The sequence below is a fragment of the Mus caroli genome, unplaced genomic scaffold, assembly GCF_978045245.1.
Source record: "Mus caroli unplaced genomic scaffold, Mus_caroli_1 scaffold_16, whole genome shotgun sequence".
NCBI lineage: Eukaryota > Metazoa > Chordata > Mammalia > Rodentia > Muridae > Mus > Mus caroli.
This window is the reverse complement of record NW_028227271.1, coordinates 70,238,358-70,256,228: the sequence shown is the minus strand read 5'-3', so window position 1 is coordinate 70,256,228 and position 17,871 is coordinate 70,238,358. Positions and strand designations below refer to the sequence as shown.

The following is a 17,871-nucleotide window of genomic DNA, read 5'->3' as shown; positions in this document are numbered from 1 at the left end:
CCTACTCATTCTGGGCTTTGTTCTCCCTGCTACATGTCCCAGCCTGTTAATACTAGGTATTTTTAAAATTGCAGATCTTAGGTCCCTATTGCTCAGCCTTGACTAGATTCTAGGCCAGTCCTGCCTCGTCACATCCATAGAATCAAAGTTACATGATACAAGTGTGACTACTTTCTTCCTTCCAGAGCATAGATCTCATAAGTAGACTGTGTCAGGTGTTATTTATTACTTTCCTGGGGATTGGGGTGGGAGGCATCCATTGCTTTTGCCCACTGCCTAATATATTTTTAAAAACACATTTCTTACTTGCAAATAATATTTTTATTACATGCATGGGTATTTTGCCTGTGTATAACTCTGTGTACTCCGTGCATGCCTGGTGCCTGCAGAGGGTGTTGGATTCCCTGGACCTGTCCATTATATTTCTTGTTAATTTTGTGGTCTTGGCCTTTTTTTTTTTTTTTTTTAAAGATTTATTTATTTATTATATGTAAGTACACTGTAGCTGTCTTCAGACACTCCAGAAGAGGGCGCCAGATCTCGTTACGGATGGTTGTGAGCCACCATGTGGTTGCTGGGGTTTGAACTCTGGACCTTTGGAAGAGCAGTCGGGTGCTCTTACCCACTGAGCCATCTCACCAGCCCGGCCTTTTTTTTTAAAGGCATGCACCACCTCATCCATTTTGACTCCTGCATTTTAAGTGTATATAAAGATAGCGCAACCTAAAAGTGATGACCAGAGCCAACCAAGTCCATTCAGAGAAATTGGTTGGGATTGTTACTACTGCCTTTGCATATTGGCTTTATTAGTCTTGCACTGAGTGACTGCCAATGCCTTTACCTCTGGAGCGCTGGGATCAAAGGCCAGGCCAGCATCATGCCCTGCTTTATTGAGGGTCTTGAGCTGCCAGCTCACCAGTTTTTTTTGTTTTTTTTTTTTAGTGGCAGAGGAGAAAGTTTATTGTGGATAAAAGAGAGAAATAGCCAGAGGCAGGGGCATCTGGGAGAGTCAAGAGTGGACACGCTTCTGAGTTCTGTGAGAACAGAGTGAGGAGGAGGGGAACCAGGTGCAAGAGCCAGGAGGCCCAAAGATAGATAAGCTGCTGACACTCCATGGTGGGGCTTTAGGTGCAAGCTGCAAGTCTGGAAGCATTTTGGGTATCTGGAGAAAGTACCAAGGCCTAACACACTACTTAAGTAATTGACTAAGAACAAGGAAAAGTGTGTTGACAGTGCAGGGACTATTGGTACTCACCTCACTGAAAGACACAGCCTGAACACAAGCAAGAAAACCCCAAAAGCAGGGGTGTGTCTGCTGGGTCTTTCGCATAGAGATTAGCTATGGCCTTTATACTCCTGGCAAGTCGAGGTTGGTCAGAGCCGATGATCTAATGGCTTCTGTCTCCTCTTTCAGGAAGACCTTACTCAGTATTCCCAGGGCTTTAGCTTGTATTTGTCCTCTTCCATCTGACCATGTTTGTTAGTTGCCGTGACGACTATTGCCCCACCTCTTTGTGTTGACCCAAGTCCTCATGGACACTCCTGTATTTATTCCTTTCGTGGTGCTAAAGTCCTACCCAGCTGTTGAGTAGTAATACTGAAAAGGCAAGGCAGACTGATTGTTCGGAAAGGTCTCAGCTCTCAGAAAAGAAGCAGTCCAAGATGAGTCATGTGAAGGGAGGTGGAAGGAACCACACCTTCCACAAACCTCCTGAGAGACTGGTTCACGGGTTATATCTCAGGGATGTGGGCCGCCTGGAATGCTGTAAGTCCAGGGCCATCATTAGCCCCATAATAGCTGCTTATTACCTGCCTCTGCATGAGACCTCGGGTCTCTGGGACTATTAGGTAGTTGTTTGGAATGTACCAATCCCAGGCTCCCACCAACCAAAGGCTAAGGATGCTATCAGCATCTGAGACTTGTAGCTGAGATTCCGGTTTACTGTCTGTCTCCACCTACCTGATGTTCCACCAGCAAATGTGGAAGAGGAACATGGAATTTGGGTAACGCCAGAATAAAATATTTTAGCCCTTTGAGATAAGAGTAGTGGTTTTGGGGGTTGGAGAGATGGCTCAGCAGTTAAGAGCACTGGCTGCCCTCCCAGAGGTCCTGAGTTAAATTCCCAGCAACCACATGACGACTCACAACCATCTCCAGTGAAATCTTGGGCCCTCTTCTGGCATGCAGGCATACGTGCAGATTCTCATACATTAAATTAAAAAAATAAAATAAAAACTTTTTAAAAAGTGGTTTTTGTTTTTGTTTTGTTTTGTTTTTTGTCTTATTGTTGTTGGTTTTGTTGTTGTTGACAGTCATTTGGTTGTGCAAGAAGCTTACCACTTTTTTTTTTTTTTTTAAAGAATAACACTCAGGAGACAAGTGGATCTTTGTGAGTTTTAGGCCAGACAGAACTGCATAATAAGACCTTGTCTCTCCAAAGGAAAAAAAAATGAAATAAAGAAAAAATTCTGTGTATTTGTGGTGTGTGTGTTATATGTATATATGCATGTATGTATGTATGTATGTATGTCAGAGGACAAATCAGGAGTCAGATCTTTCCTGCCAGGGATCATGGAGGGATGAAATCAAATCCTAATGCAAGTACCCCTCTACCTGCTGAGTCACTCACCAACCCCACCACTGATCATTATCTGAATTCCTGCACAAAGTCCAGGGGCACTTGGGGGCTGCAGTTCCAGGACTGACCCTGGGATCCAGAGGCCTGAGGTTCAGGGTTTGATGAATGTCCTTGTAAAGCAGAAGGCAATACTGAGGAGAGAGGATAAGTCAAACCAATAGAACTGTTATGAAACCCACAAGAGGGAGACCAAGAGGGGAGAGCAGAAATGCATTACCCAGTCAGAAACAAGGGCAGGCATGGATGCCAGGACTGAGGAGGACTAGAAGCTAGGTGGAGAAGGGACAGCATGATTACCTGAGATGACGACATGGAGGAACTTGTAGCAGCTAAGACCTTATCATCTTCCCAACCATCATTCTTGGCAGTGACAAGATAACCTCACCCAATCTGGAAGTTGGGCTTGCTTGCTTCCCCTACCCTCTTGCCTTCATTTTTGTGTCTTGTCTCTAAGGATTCTGGCTCTATGGTGCTCACCCTACTTCTGCCATTCCTAGCACCTAAGACCACTGCAGATAACATGGTGTGGCAGTCTCACAGAGATGTGAGCGTGAAAGTTACTAAAACCTAATCTTTTTGAGAGGGCTAACCTTAAATGAGAGACTCCGACCATGTCACACCCCAAACAGCCCTCCATCCTTAGGCTCTCACCCTGGTGCTGGGAATTACTGTGAGGTGACTGCAGTTTGTGCTCCTTCTCTGCTTCCCTCCCCCACCTCTCCCCCCAACCCCCAGTACCTGTATCTTCCTTAGCATCACTTTTGAGACTGGCCCTGAGTGTGGTCCATGCATTTTTACCAAATATACGTATTAGTGTTATCTGCAAGAGAAATTATACAATCAAAATAACTGGAGGAAGTATGGTATATGGAAGATACTGTTAAGCTCTGTAAAAAGGCAGATGTTGCAGGATTATTTCAACTCCCTTGAATATAGATGTAACTGCGGTTTTTGTCTTTAAAGCTGCTGTACTCCCGAGCTTTGGCACCAAAAGACATTTTGGAGGCATTCGCCTATTCTTGGTCTGGCTGCCATCTGTCTGTCTGTCTGTCTGTCTTACCGCCTGCCTGTCTACCTACCTACCTACCAACCAACCTACTTACCTATCTATCTACCTGTTTATAGGGGGGTTTCTCTGTGTAGCCCTGGCTGGTCTCCTTTGCCTCTACCGTGCTGGGATTAAAGGCTGTGCCACCATCATGCCTCATACTCTTAATTGGCTCAATTGATCATTGGTTAATGGCTATTTCTAACTCTTTCTTGGATCACTTCACTTGCTCATGCTTGGAGTTCCTCTCTTCCATGCTGCATACTCTCACAGTCTCCTCCATGGGTGTCATCAACTTCCTTCAAATGGAGTTTGTCGGCCATACCATCAGAGAGTCTTGTGTATTATCTAAATAGAGTTTGTCCGCCATATCATCAGAGAGTCTTGTGAATTATCTTGATTTTTTTTTTTAGAGAAAAACAAGAAATGTTGCAATTAATATTAATATGCATGTCTGGAGACTGACTAGGTTATCAATGTGTACCACGTTCTTTTGTTCGTAGCTCAGAGAGGAAGAACAGGCAGATCTCTAACGTTTAGGCCAGATCACCCTGGCTACATATAATGAGTTTCAGACTCAAAGCTGCATAGTGAGTGCCTAGTTTTAATTTTTTTTTTTTAAATTAGGGTTGGGATGAAGGTCAAGGTGACCAGATGTGGTTGTTTGTGTTCAGTAATTTAAGAGCTTCTAGCACTCTGGAGGTGGAGATAGTAAATTCAAGGCCAACCTGGGCTATGTGAGACCCTTTCTTAACTCCCCACACCATTGACCTCATACTTGTATATATTTAATCATGCTTGTGTATGTATTCCGTGAATTAATTGTCCTTGTCAGGATGCATCTGATGATTTGGAAAATAGAAGAAGGAAAATAAAATCCAAGTCATACAACAATTCTAAAATAATCTCTTGAGATGATCATATTAAAAAATTCTGCAGTGGGTATTTACCCAATAGTCTTCCAAATAGTAGGATGTGCCTTTAGTTAATGTTAGTAAAAGGCCCTTTCTCTCCATTCTGAGAAGAGTAAAACAGTACACTCATGTTTTTGAGCTTGGGTGGGGTGTAGGGAGATGGGGGAGAAGGTAAGCCCAAATGATGAAGTTACACATATGAGCAGAAGACATGAAGGCTAGGTTTTTGACTTAAGTTCCCAAGTCAAATCTCCTCTCTCCAGTCTGTGATTTTGAGCAGTGTTTTTGAGTCTCAGTTTTCCTTCACTGGGGATTATTTTGCATTCCTCTAACTAGAGGGCTTGTAAGGCTCAGGAATAAACATATAAAGTGCTTACTGTGGAGCCCGGTTAATCACAATGTGTGGTATACTCCTAAAAAAAACACAGGAAGGGATAAGTAGAGGTGGGAGCCATGGGCTATGATCATCTCCACGTGAGTGTGCTGGGTTTGAAGGATACTGTCCTCAGCGAAAGTCAGAGACTAGGGGCAGATGGATGGTGATAGTGCTTTTCATAGCCTGTGGCATTGTTTGTGTGTGTGCGCACACAAACACACACAAATGCACACACACACACACACACACACACACACACACACATGTGTGTGTGTGTGTGTGTGCTAGATTGACTGGCTAGTACATATGTTTCATGGACTTGCCCACTCCCCATGCTTCATTTCTGCTTCCCAGTACTGTGATTATAGCCACATGACAACTGTGCTAACAAAAAGAAAATGATTTGTGTGTTATGTGCATGTGTTTGTGTAGGTGCACATATAAAGGTCCAACTTGGAAGAGTCGAGTCTCCTTCCATGTGGGATTTGGGGGAGGATTGAACTCATTGATAGTATCAGGTTTGATGACAGGTGCCCTTTACCCCTGTTGCTGATCCATTCACCCTGTTGCACTTTTTAAGCCGACTCTGGAGGTCTGACCTCAGGTCTTCGTACTTGTCCAGCTGAGCCGTCTTCCCAGCCTAGCTGACGCCTAGTTGGCCAGAGGCCTCTGCCCGGGAGCCTTTGCGCACTTCCTCAGCTGCAGACATGCAGCACCATGGGTGATCTGAGACTCTGGCCTGGGTGTCTTATGTCCCTTTTCTCTTCTGCAGATCATCAATGCTGTGGTCCTGCTGATCCTGCTGAGTGCCCTGGCAGATCCCAATCAGTATCACTTTTCAGGCTCTGAACTAGGAGGGGAGTTTGAGTTCATGGATGATGCCAGTAAGTACGTACATCAGATAACAGCTGGTGATATTTTGGGATTCCTCCAGACAAGGAGTCTGACCGTCTGCCTTTTCTGCTAAATTACAAATATTGATTCAAGGGCCTATTTGAGCTGCTATTTTAACTTTATTTTCTTTCTTTCCATCATTACAAATCAAGTCAGCAAATACTTATGTGCTGCCCATGCCCTGTGTTCTTAATGAGTGTCAGATAGTAAAATTTCCATATCTTATGTGAGTATCCTTTTCCCATTCTCAAGAGGCAGAGTCATGTATTATATTTAGTTCAGGTTTGTCTCAATATTCACTGTGTACCAAAGGATGACCTTGGACCTCTGGACCCTCCTGCCTATACTTCCCAAGTGCTCAGTTGATGGGTGGGCTACTCTGCCAAGCTGGAATTTATACATTTAAAAACTATCATTTTCTAACAGACTTTTTGAGGCTTAGGCTGACCTGGAACTTTTATGTAGCAAAAAACTAACCTAGAACTCCTGATCCTTCTGTCTCTGTCTCCAGATGTTGGGATTATATACATATACTACCACCACACCCAGCTTTGCCATGGACTTTGGCTTTTTGCAGCAGAGAATGAAGAAATATCAGGAAAGAAGATGAGAAGGGTTACACATCTCTGGGTATTCTGATAGCTCCAGGAGTTGCCTTCCTTCCAGGAAGAGATTGTTACTGGTTAGCTGTGGTGGAGCCTTTCCTGGCAATGGAATCAGGCATGAGGCTGAGTGTCAATGGATGGCCAGCCCAGAGATACCTGTAGTGCAGGCCTTGTCTACTCAGTCCTGCTGGGTCTTGGCTAAGTGAAAGGCAGAGCTAATCATGACCACGAAGGGCAGGTTGGGCAAACAGATGATCAGCATTGTAGAACTTTATATGAGTTTAAGAAAGTGTAGGCAGAGGCAGAATGATTTTGGAAGCTTGGCTCAGACTGCAAAGATTGATTTTTGAAAAATTACAAGGAGTTGAGAAAGTGGTTAAGTGTTGTGGGTTTTGGTGTTGTTTGTTTGCTTTTTGCTTTTTTTTTAAACTGTGTATGGTTTTACTTGCACATATATCTATGTATCATAAATGTATGGAGGACGGAGGAAGAAGATATCAGATCCCCTGGAACTAGACTTACAGATGGTTATGAGCTGCCTGTGAGTCCTGGAAATCAAACCCAGGTCATTTGGTAGAGTGGTCAGTGCTCTTAATTGCTGAGTTATCTCTCCAGCCCCAAGTCTAGTGGATTTTGTCCTCAGAGTGAAACAAGTATGTTTTAGTAAATGTGTGAACTGCTGTATACTGTAAGGATCCCCTTTGCTATTGACTGAAGAGTTGAGTGGTTTGCTGTTGAGTGGCTTGGAGCATAGCCTGGGATTCTGGTCTCAGACATTCTGCTGTCGTGAGGAGGCACTGGGGATGGAAGAGAGGCTGAGTGAGAATAGAAGTTGATAAGAGGATGGTCAAAGTTGACTCATGGCCACATAGGTGAGAGAAGCCGAGGAAAGAATGTGTAAACACACTTAGGATGAAACTAGATTTTGACTTGAAGTATGAAGGCTCCAAAGACAGAAGGGCTCTGTCCTAATGGCTGCTACCTGAACTTACTACTCACCTCTGCTGACTTCAGAGTCCCCTTTGAGAAGTGGAGGAAGTGATGGAATCTAACACAGATATAGGTGTGAAAAGGCCTAGGATGGGGACTGTAGTAACTGCTCAGTTAAACCCTCACTGATTGGTTATGTAGGTAGAGCTGTTGTGATTGAAGCATGGGAATTAATGTATATAGAGACATAGAAAGGGGTCAGACCCAACTCCCCAGGATTGAGTTAACTGTTTGCCCTGGGTGGGGAGAGGGGAGGAGAGAGAGAAAGGAGGATGGAGTGAGTTCTAAAGGGCTCAGAGGTCAATCAAGCTGGTAATGAAGTAAAGGAACACAGAGCTTCACACCCATCTTCTACCATTTAATACCATTAAGAATCCAGGGTGGGGCCGGGCGTGGTGGCGCACGCCTTTAATCCCAGCACTCGGGAGGCAGAGGCAGGCGGATTTCTGAGTTCGAGGCCAGCCTGGGCTACAGAGTGAGTTCCAGGACAGCCACGACTACACAGAGAAACCCTGTCTCGAAAAACCAAAAAAAAAAAAAAAAAAAAAAAAAGAATCCAGGGTGGGGCTGGAAGATGGCTCAGCAGTGAGTTCAATTCCCAGCACCCACATGGTGGCTCACAACCATTTCTAAAGGGATCCGATGCCCTCTTCTGGTGTGTCTGAAGGCAGCTACAGTGTACTCATATACATTAAATAAATAAATCTTAAAAAAACAGAAACAAAAACAAAGTCCATGGTGCCTGTGATCCTAGAAAGAGGGAGGCTGAAGCAGAAGGATCAGAAGTCCCAGCTGCTCTGGAGCCACATAACAAGTTCAAAGCCAGCTTTGAGCTGTGCGATATCCTACTTCCAAAAAACAGACATACAAAGAAACAAATAGTCGGGGCTAAAGGCTGAGACCTTGTCAGATACAAACGGAATTTCTTTATAGTTCCTAATTGTTCTGCTTTGAGATGGTTTCACTGTGGAGCCCTGGCTGGCCTGGAGCTCACAGAGCTCTGCTTGCCTCTTTCTGCCTCTGGAGTACTGGGATTGACTAACGTGTCTCCATGCTCAGCCTGACGGTATCTGATTGACCTGTAAAGATGTGTTCTTTTACTGTTTCCAGACATAGGAGTCTCATTCTAAGGTCGTTGGAGTTAGGGAAATTTGAAGGACAGCACTGCAGTCCTCTTGGGTGCTTGGTAATCTGTACACTTTCCACTTATCAGGGCCAAGTTGGGCAAACACACTGACAAATGAGGTATGTTGGTATTTCAGATTGAAACAATAATTATTTTGTAAAGTCCTGCGTATTGCAGCGTGTGTGAAGTTTCTCACATGCTCCACACCACACATTTGAAAAGATTGAATGAATAGTGTATAATTGCTATTAATAATGATTTAAGGAGGGTGAAGCTGGCACATGCCTTTAATCCTGGCACTTGGGAGGTAAGAGCAGGGAGATCTCTTGAGTTCCAGGACAGCCAAGAGAAGCCCTGTCTCAAAGAGTCAGGGGGGATGCGGGGAGGGGGTGGGGGGTAGGCGACGAGAGACGGACAGTACTAACTAAATAAAGGAATGATTGAATATCATGTGGCAACAAAGGTAAAGGAGAATAGGTATTCATTTGAATCTTTTAAAAACTTGTTTCTTTTTTTAAATTTATTTATTTTTATTTATATGAGTACACTGTAGCTATCTTCAGACACACCAGAAGAGTGCATCAGATCCCATAACAGATGGTTGTGAGCCACCATGTGGTTGGTGGGAATTGAACTCAGGACCTCTAGAAGAGTAGTCAATGCTCTTAACCACTGAGCCATCTCTCCAGCCCAACTTGTTTCCTTTTAATGTTTATTTTCTGTATGTTGATCGCCTTTTAAAAATAAGCTGTTAGGTCAGCTGGGCCTGGAGGCTCAGGTCTGTAATCCTAGCTATTCGGAATGCTGAAGCAGAAGACGGTAAGATCAGAGCTTTCTCAGGCAACTACCTAACGAGGCTTGTTTCCAAACACAAGGCTGAGAACAAAGCTGGAAGAATGCTTGCCAGAGTATACATGAGGCTCTGCCTTTGGTCCTCAGTACCAAAAATGTGGAGTGGGACAATAAGTTTGTAGGTTAAAGGTCATTGTATCAGACAAGTCCTTAAGTATTTAACCCAGGCATAGAGAGAATTAAGTAACTGTTGAGATTTGGTTCAGTCAGCTACATAATTATGATTGAAGTCTTCAAGTCACTAGTGCTATTTGGTAGGGTGAGATGGCCAGCTTAAAGCATTTGTTTAAAGCTTACTGAGGAATTGGATTTGCTTTTCTGCAATATTCGTAGAAGCTTATCCCCATATCTAACTCCAGTTTTAGAGGAGTTGATGCCCTCTTCTGGTCTATGTGGGTACATGAGGTCTTTTGTACACGCAGTACACATATATACATGCAGGTGAAGCATCCATAAACATAAACTTTGCTTTTGTTTTGTTTTGTTTTTTTTTCTGTATACCCTTGGCTGTCCTGGACTCCAGGAACTTTACTCTGTAGACCAGGCTGGCCTCAAACTCACAGAGATCCTCCTGCCTCTGCTTCTTGAGTGCTGGGGTCAAGGGTGTTTGCCACCATCGCCCCATTTTTTTTTTTTTTGACTTTTCTTTTTTAAACTTTAGGATTTATTTATGTGTATATGAGTGCCCTATCTGAATGTATACCTGCATGCCAGAAGAGGGCATCAGATCACAGTATATATGGTTATGAGCCATCATGTGGTTGCTGGGGATTAAACTCAGGACTTGTAGAAGAGCAGACAGTGGTGTAACTGCTGAGCCATCTTTCTAGCTCCCTCACCTCCCCTTTTAAAGACTCCTTTGTGTACACACACACACACAATACAAATATGGCCATGTGTGTGTCATCTTATGTAGCCAACAATGGCCTTGAACTCAGTGTAGCCTAGGATAGCCTTGAACTTGTGATTTTCCTGCTACAGGTATATACTACCATGCATGACTTTAAGTTCCCTGGAGAGCAAGCCCTGGGCCTTGCGCATGCTAGGAGAGAACTTTCCCCCACTGAGCTCCTGTTGCTGTCCCTGCGTGCTGGCATCTGCCTGACAGGATTTTACCTTGACAGGCAGAGCACAGATTTATTTCTTTGCCATGTGGTACTTTTTCTCAGGAGATCTGGTAGATGATTAGAATAGGGGGTAAAGAAAATAAAGGCATTTTCTTTACATCTAGCTTTTAGACATTTCTGCTAAAGAAATCTATGTATTTCTGTATATTTTTAATTTATAAATTTTTCATATCAAAAAACCTGAGGAATGGAATGGATCAGGTAGTGATTAAACCATCCATCCCATCCATCTGGTCTCAGCCATGAATTAATTTATGTATCTTTTAAATGCCATCATTCTGTAGTTGGTACCCTCAGCATCTTGACTACGTTTTGATTAATTTCTTTAGCTTTTTTAAGATAATTGGGTAAATGTCTATTTTCTAGGAATAACCCCTATCACTAGGCAGCACCTGACTTCAGTCAGGCAGCCCTGTTGTCCTTCAGTCAGTCAGGCAGCCCTGTTGTCCTTCAGTCAGTCAGGCGGCCCTGTTGTCCTTCAGTCAGTCAGGCGGCCCTGTTGTCCTTCAGTCAGGCAGGCAGCCCTGTTGTCCTTCAGTCAGTCAGGCGGCCCTGTTGTCCTTCAGTCAGTCAGGCGGCCCTGTTGTCCTTCAGTCAGGCAGGCAGCCCTGTTGTCCCTCAGTCAGTCAGGCGGCCCTGTTGTCCTTCAGTCAGGCAGGCAGCCCTGTTGTCCTTCAGTCAGTCAGGCAGCCCTGTTGTCCTGAGGTTGAAGGGAGGCTGGGAGATGGTGTTTGCTGGAACTGAAGTTAATATCTTCCTGAAGGACAGACAAGTGACCTTTGGCCTAGGGTCTCCATCCCCTAACCCCATCCCTATATTGGGCATTCTGGTATTTCTTCCTCAGCTAAGGGCAGACAGCAAAGGAGCCCTCTTAGTAAGAGTCAGCTTGATACAGTAGAGTTATTTGAGAAGGGGGTCTTATCTGAGGGTGGCATTGTTTCCTGGGTAGGTGGTCCAGGGATGTATAAGAAAGCCAGTTAAGTATGGATTCAAGTAGAGCCAAAGAGCAGTTTATAGTTCGGGCTCTTGTAGAAATATAAGCAGTAGCTTCCTTTGGTAATGGTCTATGACATGGAAAACAAACCTTTTTTTCCCTAAAGTTGCTTTGCTCAGAGAATTTTATCACAGCAACAGAAAGGCAGCAAGGATGTTAACCACACAGGTCTCCATGGGCAGAGCACAGCATGGGGACGGTGGATTTGGAGAGGTGAAGAAAAAGCATCTGTGGTTCTATTCTCCCTGACCAGTCCTGTACCTGGAGCACACCTCTCTACTTTGCCTACAAGAGATACTAAAAACCCTGGTGTCACAGTATATGCCTGTTGTACACGTTTGCTGCAATCCTTGATAGCTTTGTGCTCCTAAGTTTGCCAGCAGCTGGTTAGGCACTAGAATAGCTCCAGATTCTAACATTGCCCCATATGGCTTCACATCAAGGCCTCAGTGACATGCCTTATGGTTATTGCTGATCACATGTTAATGTTTTTGAAGTCTGAATTACTTTTTAAAATATTATCAAGCCGGGCGTGGTGGCGCACGCCTTTAATCCCAGCACTCGGGAGGCAGAGGCAGGCGGATTTCTGAGTTCGAGGCCAGCTTGGTCTACAAAGTGAGTTCCAGGACAGCCAGAGCTACACAGAGAAACCCTGTCTCGAAAAACCACAAAAATAAAATAAAATAAAATAAAATATTATCAGATTCAGTGCAAGGTAGGACTTTTGACCTTTTCCCACATCTGTTATCTGTTTGTCTGTCTGTCCACCTGCTCACCTTGTTTGTTTGTTTGTTTAGAATGATGGGGCAGAAGTTGATCCCAGGGCCAGGACCATATAGCACATCCTAGATAAACATTATCACAGAGCTCTATAGTCCCAGCCCTTTGTCTCTGTTTTGTTGGAAACAGGTTGTGGGTAAGTCACCTAGACAGGCCTCCCACTGGCAGAGATCCTCCTGTCTGAGCCTCCAAAGTAGTTAGGATTAACACGCATCCCATGTTCTACAGAATTTCATGTTGAAAAGATCCAGGCCTATCAGAAAAGTTGAGTATACACTTCTTTTTTTTTTTGGGGGGGGGGGGTGGGGGGAGGTTTGAGACAGGGTTTCTCTGTATAGCCCTGGCTGTCCTGGAACTCACTTTGTAGACCAGGCTGGCCTCGAACTTAGAAATCCGCCTGCCTCTGCCTCCCAAGTGCTGGGAGTAAAGGTGTGTGCCACCACGCCCGGTGAGTATACACTTCTTAATGGCATTTGCAGTCTCCCCTTTGCTTGCTTGCTTGCTTTTTGCTTTATTTCTGAGAATGGCTTCTACTCTTTGTCACCCAGGCTGACCTGGAGCTTTAGTGAACCTTCTGCCTTAGCCTTCATCATTTGTTTACTTTCTTCATAGATTTGTCACAGTGCCCTAATCTGCCTGTTGTTCAGTTTGGAAGGAGATTTATTCATGATATAGCATACATTTATGGCATAGATTTGCTTTTTTAACTTTACTATGTCAAAAAAAAATTATCCAGGCACTTATTAAAGGTGTGAAAGACTTTAATTCAAGAGGGAAAGAAGAGCTGGCATAGTAGTTTAGGCTTAGAGTCAGGACCTGGGGAGGCTGAGACAGGAGTGTAAGTTTCAGGCCAACTAGGAAGGACTAAAGAGTAAGACCTTGTTTCAAATGTAAAGGTGAGCTAGGCTCTGACTCATGTGCTCTGTAGTTCACATGTGTGAAATAGAGCATCTCTATTCCATCTCTCTGCCTAGGTCCAGAGAGATGGAGGTGGATACCAGATATTGGGAGAGCAAAGAGTGGAGAGTGACCATTATTGGGTATTGGAAATTGATTTTGGAAGAGTGGACTTATTTTGGCCTGCTTGGTGATGGTCATGTAGCTTTTTTAATATAATAAAGCCACTAGTTTACACATGCTAATGGAAGGCTGAACTTTATGAGATTTGAGTTATATATATTTCATTTTAAAATTGTAAGACAAACCCAAATGTTATGCATTTTGATAAATTCTTTAGTAATCCTCTCTTCTGTCTGGTTGCCCCCCATTTGTTCCCAGAACTCCTTCCTCTCTTCCCATCCATAATAGCTAATTATTGGCTTCAGAACAAAAATAAGCTAGTCTTTGCAGCTTATCATAAGATATGCTAAACCTATGAAACCAGAAGTTGGTAAGTTATAGAATCCCTCTTTGAGAATTCTCAATGATAAGTTATAAATAATCAACAAATTGAGAGTATTAGATTCTTCAGTTTTAGGGAAGTAAAATTAATATCTTACTGCTTGTTCTTCCCTGAGCTTGGGCCTCAGGAGGAGCCCCAGAAGCAGCACTTAAGCCTGGGTTTTCTAGTCTTCACTGTGGCGTTGGAGGGCTTTCCATTTTGTTCTGAGTAGTTACATACTGTTAGAAGTTCAGCTGAGCCGGGCGTGGTGGCGCACGCCTTTAATCCCAGCACTCGGGAGGCAGAGGCAGGCGGATTTCTGAGTTCGAGGCCAGCCTGGTCTACAAAGTGAGTTCCAGGACAGCCAGGGCTACACAGAGAAACCCTGTCTCGAAAAACCAAAAAAAAAAAAAAAAAAAAAAAAAAGAAGTTCAGCTGAAAATAGTTCCCTACAGTTCGTGATGACTAACTAATAACTGTTTGTATTCATGAGCTCTGCTGCCAGCAATGTGACCAGAAGTTAGAGAAGCTCTAGATGTAAATGGAGTTAGCTGCAAGCCTTTTGAGGAGTAAACAGTCCACGAGCTGGGGGAATAGAATTAGAGGCTCAGACACAGGCATTTCAGGTAGCTTTTATGTGCCGTGTCTGTCTCAGTGGCTCATTGGATCCAGGAAACATTTTCTTTTCTTTTCACACACTCACTCACTCTCTCTCTCTCTCTCTCTCTCTCTCTCTCTCTCTCTCTCTCTCTCTGTCTTTTGAGACAGGGTTTCTCTGTGTAGCCCTGGCTGCCCTGGAACTTGCTCTGTAGACCAGGCTGGCCTCGAACTCAGAAATCCACCTGCCCTTACCTCCCAAGTGCTGGGATTAAAGGTATGTGCCACCACTGCTTGGCTAGGAAACATTTTCTAATTATTCCCCTTATACCTGTGGTATAGCTTTTCTTAGGATTCTTTTCAGAGTAGAACTGAAGTATTAAAGCAGGAATTTAATTCAGGAAACAGTGTGATATTAGTGTCCTCTGATGTTGGGGTGGGGAAGTTACTATCCTAGCATTGGCCAGAGCTGTTGGTCATAAAATCCCCTTATTCGTAGTGTCAACTGGCTGTTGGTTTGTCATGCTAGGGACTAGACCCAGGCAAGCATTCTACTGCTGAGCTGTCCTGTGAGTCCTAGGAAGGAATGTGCTTTAATCCCTCAAAGTAACCTTTATTTACTGTGTGTACTGTTTTACTTCTGTGGGGTTGGAAGCTGCTTTGGAGATGGTAGCCTGTTTTCATCCTCCCTGTTCTGTGTTCTGGTTTACAGTTTGGGTCTGTACAAGCTGCTACCTGTCTTAGTTAGGGATTTACTGATGTGAACAGATACCATGAACAAGGCAACTCTTATAAAGACAACATTTAATTGGGACTGGCTTACAGTCAGAGGTTCAGTCCATTATCATTAAGTCGAGAACATGGCAGCATCTAGGTAGGCATGGTAAAGGACCTGAGAGTTCTACATTTTATTTTATTTTATCTCTTTTTTTTTTAAGTGAATGTACAATTTTATTTAACATTCAAACTTCATTAAGACATATGCAATATGGCAGTTTTACTGGGGGGGGGGGGCTAACCCTACCTGGGATGATTGCTTGCTGAGGCTTAGCAGCAGGGTCCAGTTCATACTTAGCACTAATTAAATAATTTATTGAATAAATACAATACCAACAAAATACATTCAAATTTTCTCTAAAAAAAAAATCACTTTTAAAGCCTTTCTAGTCAGGCTAATGAGAAACACAATAAAGGCAGATATGCTAGTTTAACATAATTGGCTGATTTTATACAGCACTTATATCTTTTAGTCCACAAGTATATTATTAAATGATAGAGAACATCTAATAAAACCATTTCTACATAACTAGTAAATGAATTTCTAAGAAAAAAAAAAAGATTTTACAGACCCCATCTTTTTGTTGTTGTTTTTTTTTTGTTTTTGTTTTTTTGAGACAGGGTTTCTCTGTATAGCCCTGGTTGTCCTGGAACTCACTTTGTAGACCAGGCTCAGACCCCATCTTTTATACCCACCCCCAACAGTCCAACTCTAAAGGGGATAAAGCCAATGCCTTTCCTCACAAGAGCTTAGGACTAAAGTTGCTTTGCTATCATAATCTGTATTTGTTGATGCTGGAGAGATAGCTCAGCAGTTAAGAGCACTGACTGCTCTTCCAAAGGTCCTGAGTTCAAATCCCAGCAACCACATGATGGCTCACAACCATCTGTAATGAGATCTGACCCCCTCTACTGGGGTGTCTGAAGACAGCTACAGTGTACTTACATATAATAAATAAATAAATAAATAAATAAATAAATAAATCTTTAAGAAAAATAATCTGTATTTGTGATCTGTTATGAGCATTGAGACTATATTCAGATATTCTCAAAGAAGCACAATGCACGTTGTGATCGCCTATTCAGCAACAGTGAGCACTGCATTCAAAACTATCTCATCCCAGGAATTAAATTAGGTCAGCCACATTCATGGGCATTTTCTCCACTGGAGTATTGTAGAAAGTCTCAGTGTGACGAAGAATCCTCTTGTCTTTCTTCTTCAGTAACAAAGTTTATAGCCAAACCTTTCCTTCCAAATCGACCCCCTCTGCCTATTCAACTCGCTCTTTATTCAGTGTGCTGTTTCGCTTATGATTCCCCATCCTAAATTACGTCACCGCCATTTCTGAGTGCCATCACCAACTGCCGCTATCGACTCCTGTGAATATAGTTTTCAAGATTGGTATGTAAATTGTAGTTTATAACCAAGGACACTTTTTGCATGCCAATCCTACGAGCCAACAAGTCAGTAGTGATCAGAAGATGGCTTGACCCTGATCGGAATTCGTTCGTTCATGGTGACATCTCTTTCCTTCTTGTCCATGTCACCATACAGAGCAGAAACTGAAGTTCCTAGCATGCATTTTCTCTGTGAGCCTGTCCCCCTTGCATCTTGTATTGAGAAAAATAACTGCTTGTGTGATAGTCAGCGTCTCATACAAGTCACAAAGTGTCCAGCTTCCATTCCTCTCGCTCAACATTAATATAAAATTGTTTAATTCCTTCAAGGGTCAATTCTTCCTTCTTCACCAGAATTCGAATTTCTTGATCACTTCTTGCACATCAGTTGGCATTGTGGCAGAAAGCAACACAACCTGTATGCTTGTATTTAATTTTTGGAAAATCTCACAGATCGATCCTTAAACCCTCAGCTCAACATTTCATCTGCTTCATTCAAAACAAACATTTTGATCCATTTTGGAGAAAGGTATCTTCTATTTAGCATATCAAACACTCCCTGAACTACCAACAACATCATGAGGGGCTTCAGCCTGCACCTTCTGCATTTCATTTTGAACATTTGTTCCTCCAATGCAAGCATGACAAGTTGCTCCCATATAATCTCCAAGAGCCAAAATTACCTTTTGGATCTGTTGAGCCAGTTCTCTGGTGGGGGCCAATACTAGTGCTTGGGTCTCCTTGAACTCAATCTCCAACTGTTCAGGATGGAACTGGCAAATGTGGCTGACTTGCCAGTACCTGACTGAGCTCGAGCAATCACATCATATCCTTTAATACAAGGGATAATAGCTCTCTATTGAATAGCTGAAGACTTCTCAAAACCATAAGCATAGTAGCCTTGAAGAAGGGACTCCTTTAAATTCATATCATCAGAGTTATCATTCCAGTTGCTCTCGATGACATCATCGGGATCCATTCCTTCTGGGCTGCCATTTTCTCTGTTGTAATCCTTGGAGCCACCAGACATGATCTGAAAACACACTCAGCGCGCCTGACTGAAAAGACAGCGGACAGTGCCGCCCTTTTTTATAGGCTCATGATCAAAACCCATTTCCCACAGAGGAATTTTCTTATCTCCCTTCCGAAGCCACAAAATTGTAGTACTGGAGTTTGTTACCGGAAGTGAAGCCCTAAGGGAGTTGATGACAAAAATCCACATTTCACTATTTTACTTGGTATTATAGCGTTCCTAGAGATCCATGAATCAGGAGTGGGTCTGGGACTCTGCTTTCATTGGAAGAACATTGCAGCAGCTCGAAGGCCAGCAGAGCCTGGGGATCCTGAGTTCTACATCTTCATCTGAAGGCTGC

The 17,871-nt window shown here is 43.3% G+C and overlaps 1 protein-coding gene and 1 pseudogene across 1 annotated transcript in view; one reads left to right on the top strand and one right to left on the bottom strand.

Annotated features, from left to right (window-relative positions):
* The window catches only part of Laptm4b (lysosomal protein transmembrane 4 beta), a 47,477-nt gene that overhangs the window by 15,593 nt on the left and 14,013 nt on the right, over positions 1–17,871 (top strand). Inside the window, exon 2 of the mRNA XM_021183759.3 lies at positions 5,750–5,861. Within this exon, the coding sequence (XP_021039418.1) occupies positions 5,750–5,861 (112 nt within the window). The remainder of the gene's footprint in view (positions 1–5,749; positions 5,862–17,871) is intronic.
* Positions 16,454–17,528, bottom strand: LOC110310651 (eukaryotic initiation factor 4A-II pseudogene; annotated as a pseudogene).